At 39.1% G+C, this 8,686-nt stretch overlaps 1 protein-coding gene across 1 annotated transcript in view; it reads right to left on the bottom strand.

The window, feature by feature from the left end:
- Nucleotides 1-2,227: 2,227 nt before the first annotated feature.
- The window catches only part of adamtsl7 (ADAMTS-like 7), a 491,555-nt gene continuing 485,096 nt past the window's right edge, over nucleotides 2,228-8,686 (bottom strand). The window contains exon 18 of the mRNA XM_073042603.1: nucleotides 2,228-3,334. Within this exon, the coding sequence (XP_072898704.1) occupies nucleotides 3,195-3,334 (140 nt within the window). The 3' untranslated portion in view covers nucleotides 2,228-3,194. The remainder of the gene's footprint in view (nucleotides 3,335-8,686) is intronic.

The following is an 8,686-nucleotide window of genomic DNA, read 5'->3' as shown; positions in this document are numbered from 1 at the left end:
CAACAACAACATGACAACTGCTTTGTTGCATCTGAAGGTTGAAAAATACTTTCTCATGAGTACAGACACCAACTGTTATAGAATGTGTCTTGGTTAAGAGCACAGGAACATTGGGGGGAAAGGAACAGGAGGTGGCCTTTCAGGCCTTTGAATATGCTCATTACTTCAACTATGTTTGAGATCTGTCTACAGATACTGTGGAGCTAGGATCCATTGTGGCCCTCAAGAAGGAATTGCATAAAAATATGAGGAACATTTGCAAAGCTAAAGAGAAAAAGCCATTGGCTGGAAATTGTGAAGTGCTTTAGTAGAGAGCTGACAAGGAGATGATGGGTAGAATGCCTACTTCTGTGCTACAACCATTCTCTGATTCTCTAGTTCTAAAATTTCCCCTCTTCCTTGATATCCTAAAATCTACCACGCTATTTTTGAAAATTCTCAAAACCCCCAGAGGAAGATAATTTCTTTGATTCACAAACCACTGCATGAAGAAATTTCTCTTCCTCTTGGTGATATATTGACAATGTCTGGTTCTGAAACATTTCCATTCTTACCACCTTAAAGTAATATCTTAGCAACATTTGATCTGCCAAGCTTCTTGAATTTCATATGTTTTCAGAACAAATCACCAGTCAGATTTCTATATTTTGGGAAATATGACCTAGTTTGCAAGATTTCTTCTTAAAGACTAATCTAATGAAATTATGTTAGACTCCCAGAAAGACAAATGTAACCTTGCTCTTAACCTGGGAATGAAATGTATGTTGTATTCCATATACAGTATAGTCTCAGTCAGACTCCATAATTTTAATCTCATATTCTTTTGTAATAGAAGTAATGTAATGTATAGTGTGTCTGCATTTTAACTTTCTTTGGAACCAAGTGTATCTGAATGTTAATATTTCCCAGCCTCCATCTTGTTTAATAAAGGATTCTAACATTTCCTTTTTGAAGTGGTTTGCTTTTGCCACATGCATTTCCATCCAGTTAACCTAAGTTCCTTTTCCTTTCCATCTACCTTTGCATTGTCATCAGAGTAAGTCACTTTAAATTTAGCCTCCTCATCCAAGTTGCTGAAAGTAGCTGAGGTAAACATACAGCAGATTCTTGCAGCACATCAGAGGCTTCACACTGGAAACTGTTTGTGCTTCCTGTCTGTTAACTGATCTTCAGTCCAACTGTATATTACCTTCAAATCCATGAGACCTAGTTCTTTTGTAAGAACCTCTTATGCGTAAGCTCTTTGAAAACCGAAACACAGCACATTCACTAATTCCCCTTTATTACCCCTCAAATACAATTTACTTTTCACATTGACCTTGAAATCACCTTACGATTGTGGTGTCCTGTTACCCTACCTCTAATAATAAACTTGACTTTTCTCCTGATAACTGACTTCACACTTACTGGACTGTCAATTTTGGTTTCTTTTGCCCTCCTACCATGATAAATGAGGTAATGTTTGCTGCTTACAATCTGTACATTTATTCCAAAATGTAGGGAACCCTAGAACCAATATCTTGGGCCAAAAGTTTGGTGAAGTGGTGAGTTGAAGGGCCTTCCTCTGTGCTATACAACTTTATACATCTACCATCTCTTCTAACGCCTGATGATACTGGCTATTAGTTGTAGGGAACTCTTTGTTTTTAGCATATTCATTTCTTTAGTACTACTTTATTATTAATAATATTTTTCTCATCTCCTGACTTGTAGATTTGATTTTCCAAGATTCTTGGATTAGTCACCTACTGTGAAGGCAGACATTGAAAATTTGACTCATGTATATGCCACTTCTTTATTCCCCAATATATCTCTTGCCAGGGATGCTGTTTGTTTTCGCCAATCTCCTTAAGATTTAATGCAAAGTAGCATGAGTTAGAAATAGATAAAGTTTGTCAGCAAGGTTAACAGAAGTAGAGCTATTCAGAATTCTGTTCATGGCATAATGGGAGTGTTACTGCATCAGCAACAAGGGCTTTGATTGAAGAATTCATATACTGGAGAGATGGGCTTCAATACACCATTTACCAGAAGGCTGACAGTTTAATTACAACATTAAGGCTCTTAGAGACATGGGTTTTATGGCAAAGGTGAACGTCAGAGTAATCATGGTTAATGGACTGTGGGATCCAAAGTACCACAATTAAAGGAAAATGGCACTTCCTCAGTCCTATGACATTCTCAGAGGACATGTTTAAAGTAAGTAAACAACTCGCATTTATATCACTTTACTTATCTCTTGACTGCACTGAAATATGTGCAAAGAACCCATCAGGGACTTTAAATTTTGTGTTTGCCTGGTTTAGTGAAAAATGGGAGGTTTGGTTTGAAATCTGTCAGCTCTGATGTTACTGACCACATTGATCCTGACAATATCAGTGTCATTTCAAACTGATATTATTGGCTCACATTGAAAGCTTCTGCTAGTAATTTTCTGATGAATATCCAGATATGAAGTTAAATGCTAGTAGGTGAAATGTGTGCATGAGGAAATGGAGGAAAGCAGGTTTTTACTGTATAACTCCATAGAGTTGGAAAAGTTGCTTTGATGGGATAATTCTCCAGTCAATAGATGTAATTAAAAGTTAATCTACAGATGAACCTTGAATTGAAAACCATATTAAAGAAGAAATTTGGTCAAGAAATAGGAAGAGGTTATTGAGATGCCTTGTATACTTTCTCTAACCAGCCTTCTGAAACTTGAGAGTTATCCTCTTCTACTTGTGTGATGTAGTAATGCCCTTTGAATCCCATTTCTCAAACTTGGTTGCAGGTAGCTCAATGGGACAGGGTTTCAAAAGAGAAATTCAGTTCACATACATTACTACGCTGCATGTCAATGCAAACAGTGGAGGACAAATTTCTACATCCTAGGTTTGACTTCCACAGAGGGAGATCCCAAAACCTATTATGAATACATTTCATTCACTTGTAGAATGCATTTCATATTATCTAAAACAGTAAACTAACAAGAAAATTAGTATTTTGACCAAAGACCAGTATGATAATGGTATAAGATTATATTAATACTATACAGTATATTTCTTCTTTATAAACTAGCCACATCATACTAATTTTGACCATCTTTCTTTACAATTATGATGTTGTCAACACAGTAGAGTCTGCAAGTGCTCCTATGGTTAATGTAACTGCATCACGATCTGTGAGGGAGTCTCAGTGGTGAAAGAGGGGAGTTATCTCTTTCTGAGCTGGGCAGCTCTTCTTCTGGCCTTGGCACAAGATGCACAGCATGCTGTTTTGTAGTACGTGTAGACACAGAGTCTGGCTTGAACCACAACATTACAGTTGAAGTACATGTCCCTGCACTTCTCATCTGCAATGATAAGAGAGGAGGAAATAAGACAGAAGTAGATCTGTAAATTCAACAGCTCAAATATATCGTCACTTGCTGTTTTGGGGGAATACATCACATTTTCAGCAAGTTTACAACAAATGTGAGGTGCTTGCAAGCACCCTGATCATACTAACAGGTTTTCAGGTTCCCCCAGGTTACAAATGTCTTTCTGACGTACAACCTGTACATAAGCTACCGTGGGGCTGCCGGCATCTTCTGCATGGTTCAGAGCCACGTTTCTGACCTGTGAACTGTTTGGTTTCACAGGAACAGGACCTGCCATACCCTGGGGAGAACCTGTACAGCTTACATAGAAGTTTTCACAAGGATAACTTGTTCTGTTGAGCTTTAGCAAGACATTCCAGTTTTATTATACTTACACTCGGGAATGCATACCTCGAACGTGTCCCAGTGTTATTTAAATAGCTCAATAGAATGAGCAGAAACATAAGAAGACAGTAAGAATTAAAAGATGATGCCTCAATAGTAGGTCAGACATGTGTGTAATTAATTATGAAGGAAGATGATGCTCAAGAGAAATCAAGGAATGATTTTTAATTTTAATTTTAGTAAACAGCTGGTGGGAAGTCAGCTGAAAACCAGTTCAACGGTGAGGCAAGTATCAATCCCATGCACATCTTTTCAGGACTACACTACCAATGATGTGCATCAGCAATAAGTGGCATCACATTTTAAAACACAAAATTCACTACTGAAGACGCCATGGGCAGAACTAAGTGCTCAACTATTTTCTTCAGAACGTGAAGTTATACATTTGTTCTCATATCTTCACCATGCAGAGAGGTAGTTTTCATTTTAGCTGTTTTTTTTACAGCTTTTAATGTATCAACTGGAGGAAGTGAGGGATGATTCTCTGTGGCTACTTTTTATGAAGCTACGCTCAACCACAATATCCTCTGAATATTACTTCTATGATGGGCATTCTCATGGACCTCAGGGTTCACTGGGGCAACCTTGTCACAAAAAACTTACAATTTGCAAATGAAGGTATTGATATGTTAGGTACTGTGAATTTACTAAAGAACACAGAGTAAGCATACAATTCATGTAATATTAAATGTTGCATTAAGTAATTTGTCTGCCACTGTTCCTTCTATGGATAAAGTATTCCTTGTCACATTCAACGTCAAAATGGAGTTTATCATCATATGCACAACTGCATGCATGCACAGGTGCAATGAAATGCTTACTTACAGCATAGCATCAAACAAGCAATATTTACAAGAAAAACATTAACTCAATTTTTATAAGAAAGAGTGCAATGAAAACAAAACAAAAACCCTTTTTGTGCAAAGTGATTAAAGTGGTCATGGTGCTGCTTTCTCAAACAATGGAACAACATTTGCTACCTTCCAGTCCTCTGGTACCACTCATGTGGCCATGAGGACATCAAACCTATCATCAATGCTCCAGCAATCTCCGACCTCACTTCGTGTAGCAACCTGGGATATATCCCCTCCTGACTTTAAATTGATTAATGTCCCTCTCCTTGGTGAACACTGAAGCAAAATATTCATTAAAGAGCTCCACTTTCTCATCTGCCTTTCCATGAGAACAAATATTTCCAATTTATGCTCCCAAGTTCCTGTCTAATGCCATCATAATTAGCCCTCCCCCAATTAACTAATTTCCCATATCATGCGTTCCTGTCTTTGTCCATGGCCATGCTAAAGGTTAGGGAGTTGAGGTCGCTGTCTCTGAAATGCTAGCCCACCTAGAAATCTGTCATCTGAACAGGTTCATTGCCTAGTACTAGATTCAGTAAGGCCTCCCTTCTAGTCAGCTTGTCCACATATTGTGGCAGGAATCCTTCTTGAACACACTGGAAAAAAAAACCGTATCCCAGTAACATCTTTTGTACGAAGGAGGTGCCAACTATTATGTATAATTGTATCACATTTATACATATCTCCTCCAACATAAAATCCTTAAACAGCCATTCTACTCCAGACAATATAAGCATCTCACTCCTCATAGCTGGAGAAAGTTCTCTCATATCAGATCATCACTGGCTGCCATTCATCTTGGCCTAGGTACACTCTACAACAGGGAATGTGGTATGTCCTATTTTAGTTACTCATTGACTTCAGTCTCCTGCACTTTTCCAGCAGTCTCCCTCAGATGATTCATGTGGTATTCTTCCTGGTCTTTACTTCGCAAAACCTAGTTGTACCTCCCTGATGATTACAGCTTGCTGCTTTCTTTCATGTCGGTGTCAAGGTTCAATTTGGAACAAATGATTTAAGTGGTGGCATCTTCTTAACAACCTTGTTGCTATAGAAAGCTTGATCTTCCTCTCTCTCTCTCTCTCTCTCTCTGCTTATTCCAGCTAAAAGTTGAAGCTTCAGCAGCATTGCAGCTGTTGGAAGTATTGTTCTGGGTCAGCAGATCATTTGGGCTGGGCATTGACATATTTTTATAATCCAAGAGACTGAGGTATGTGTCCATATGTGCTTGTTTTCCCTTTCTCAGAAGTGATTTGGCTTCTTTTACAGCTTTCTCTGTCTGGACTGCGGGTAGTGTGTGAATGACACTCTACAAGTCAATTAATTCTCACTTGGCTACAAACTTCGAAAAGTCACCTGCAGAAAATTGTGCGCCATGTCTGCTGCAATCTCGTCTGAAATATTACATAAGGCAAAGCTGGCAAACTGAATTATAGCTGAAGAGATGGTCGAATTAAAGTATTGACAAAAGTACACTAAGAATGTACAAAGATTTTGCACTGTAATTTTGTGTATATATTTTATTATGAATAAAGGTTATTTTTAAAATAAAAATTGTGGTTAAATCAGATGGCTATTTTCCAGTGCATTTCAAAAATAATTGACAATCATCAGGTGGACTTTAGCCTTAATTGTGAAGAAGTTGGCCTCACCCAAGCTCTGTTCATCCCCTTCAGTTGGACTTTCTCTACACATAGGTGCACATCACAATTTTGTGAAAAGTCTCTGATTTCTATGTTTGTTCCTGGCAATTCATTTTTTTCCACAAGTTTTCCTCGAATTACCATTCTCTCCTATTTCTCTCCTTTAAGTCTTTGAGACCACTACTCTCTTACCACTGAGGAAGTACAGTTCATTTGGATTGCAGAATTAAGGGACCTTGTTCCTGTTGCTTTCTGGCCATCTCTCAGAACAACTGAAGACAGTTTTTGCAGTAATGTATTAAACGACGTGCCTTGCTGTGGCTCTTCCATAAACAGTTCTGCAATAGTTGGCTCCTTCAGCACATTCACCTTCTCTGATTCCACCAGCCTGCAATCTGTTTTTTGTGCAAGAAGATTTGGATGACAGGAGTGTCTATGAGGTACATCTGAATAGTGAGATAATCTGTATCATATATCTTTGAAGCTTATAGGAGATTCATTACACTCACTTAATGATCTGCGATGAGTACATATCTCCCATATGTGTCCTGGTACAATCTTTCAAGCCTAAATGTGGCAGCTAATAGCTATTTTACAATTTGAGTGCATTATACCTCAGTATTTGTCAGGGATCCACCTGCACGTGCTTTTGGTTGGCCATCTTCCATGGTTATTGCTCTTATGAACTTGTCTAAGGTATCTATGAGTGAGGTCAGCTTTTTCCTTTGGTTTTCAAACATATTTCTGCTTGTACTGTGACTTTTCATTTGATTCACTGGAATTCTTGCTCATGAATTTTCTTCTAATATCTCCTAAAAAAGTGTTAAAAGTAATCAGAAATCAATTCTCCCTGTCAATCTCCACATGCCAAAATCCATTTTGGATATTCAGTGTCCTGATGGTTTTTGCTTTGCTCACATCTGTCATAATATCTTATTTTATGTTTATTTTATTGAAATATTGTGTAGAATAGGCCCACCTGGCCCTTTGAGCTGTGCAGCCCAGCATGCCTGATTTAACCTCAGCCTAATCACAGGACAATTTACAATGATCAACTAACCTACTAACTGGTAGGTCTTTGGACTGTGGGAGGGAACTGGAGCACCCAGAGGAAGCCCACGTGGTCATGGGAGAATGTACAAACACCTTACGGAGAGCACTGGAAATTGAACCCAGGCCACTGGTTACTGTAAAGCGTTGTGCTAATCATTATGCTATTGCGCCTTTAATAGATAACCATTCTTCTTCAGTGCCTTATTCAAATCACTCGGATCTGAAGAGATTGTCAGCCTGCTTGGTTTATCCATCCACACCAAAACCCAAAGCGTAGAAATGTGTACTGGTGCCCACAAAATCACTGCGAGATTCCAGTACAGAACAAGGCCACAACAAAGAAGTCATCCATTAAGCTTAGTAGCTCAATGCACCCCAGCTAGACACAGTGTTTCTTCAGGTCATTTCCATTCTTCTGCTCATCACTTCCATGTCCTGTGGTTCTTGACCAACTACAAATGGGAAGTTGTACATCCCACAACCTCTTTTCCAAGAAGAACAACCCAGTTCCTAATGCAACTAAAGAGCCACATCCCTGGAATCAGTTTCATAAATCTCCTTCCACCTTGGTACAACTTCAGGAAATGCCTGAAGTCACAACAGTTGCACTACCATGAGATGGTGGCAGGTGGTGCTAATTCTCTTACAAAAAACAGATTCTACTACTTTTGGCTTGAGTATTAATACCACTCCCTCCTCTACTCAGCAAGGTCCATGGAACAGAGAACAAGCTTTGCTAAGCAATCTGAGCTGAATTTACAAGTCCACTGGGGGATGTGATTGAGGCCATGGTGTGGGTGGGTATGAATCTAATTACAGGTTCAATTACACTTACAGATGGCTCCAAAATGACATTATCCAATCTAGATGAAATGACTTGAAGTGACTACCAACACTTGTTTTACTGTTCTTGCTGCAGTTGAGGGGGCAGTCATTGCTTTCTGCCAGTTACATGACCCTGACCTTCAGACATCATCCAGCAGAGGTTTTCAGTCAAATTCATATTTAAAAAGGTGCCAGCTTGGTGAAGTTGCACCAACACATCACACGTGAGCTAAGCAGCCCAGAATAAACTGAGCTAACTGATCTTACAGCCAATGGTTCAAACTGGAGCCCTGCAGACCTTCCACATCCACTTGTGAATGGTGATGGACCACGTTGTGTCTGTGCACAACTACATATCAATTAAATAACAGTACACACGTGGGAGACGCCTTTAACTAGTGTATTCACACCGCAGAGAGAGAGGGAGAGAACTGCCCATGGGCGAACAACAGCACAATTGCAGACAACAGATCAATACATAATGCTAAGGGGGGGGGGGGGTTAATGCTCTAAAAGAAATTGATCTATACATTATAGACAAAGAAACAAAGAGAGAAGAGGAG

This window comes from Hemitrygon akajei, chromosome 4 (assembly GCF_048418815.1).
Source record: "Hemitrygon akajei chromosome 4, sHemAka1.3, whole genome shotgun sequence".
In the NCBI taxonomy this organism is placed as follows: Eukaryota; Metazoa; Chordata; class Chondrichthyes; order Myliobatiformes; family Dasyatidae; genus Hemitrygon; species Hemitrygon akajei.
This window is presented reverse-complemented; position numbering and strand designations above follow the sequence as displayed.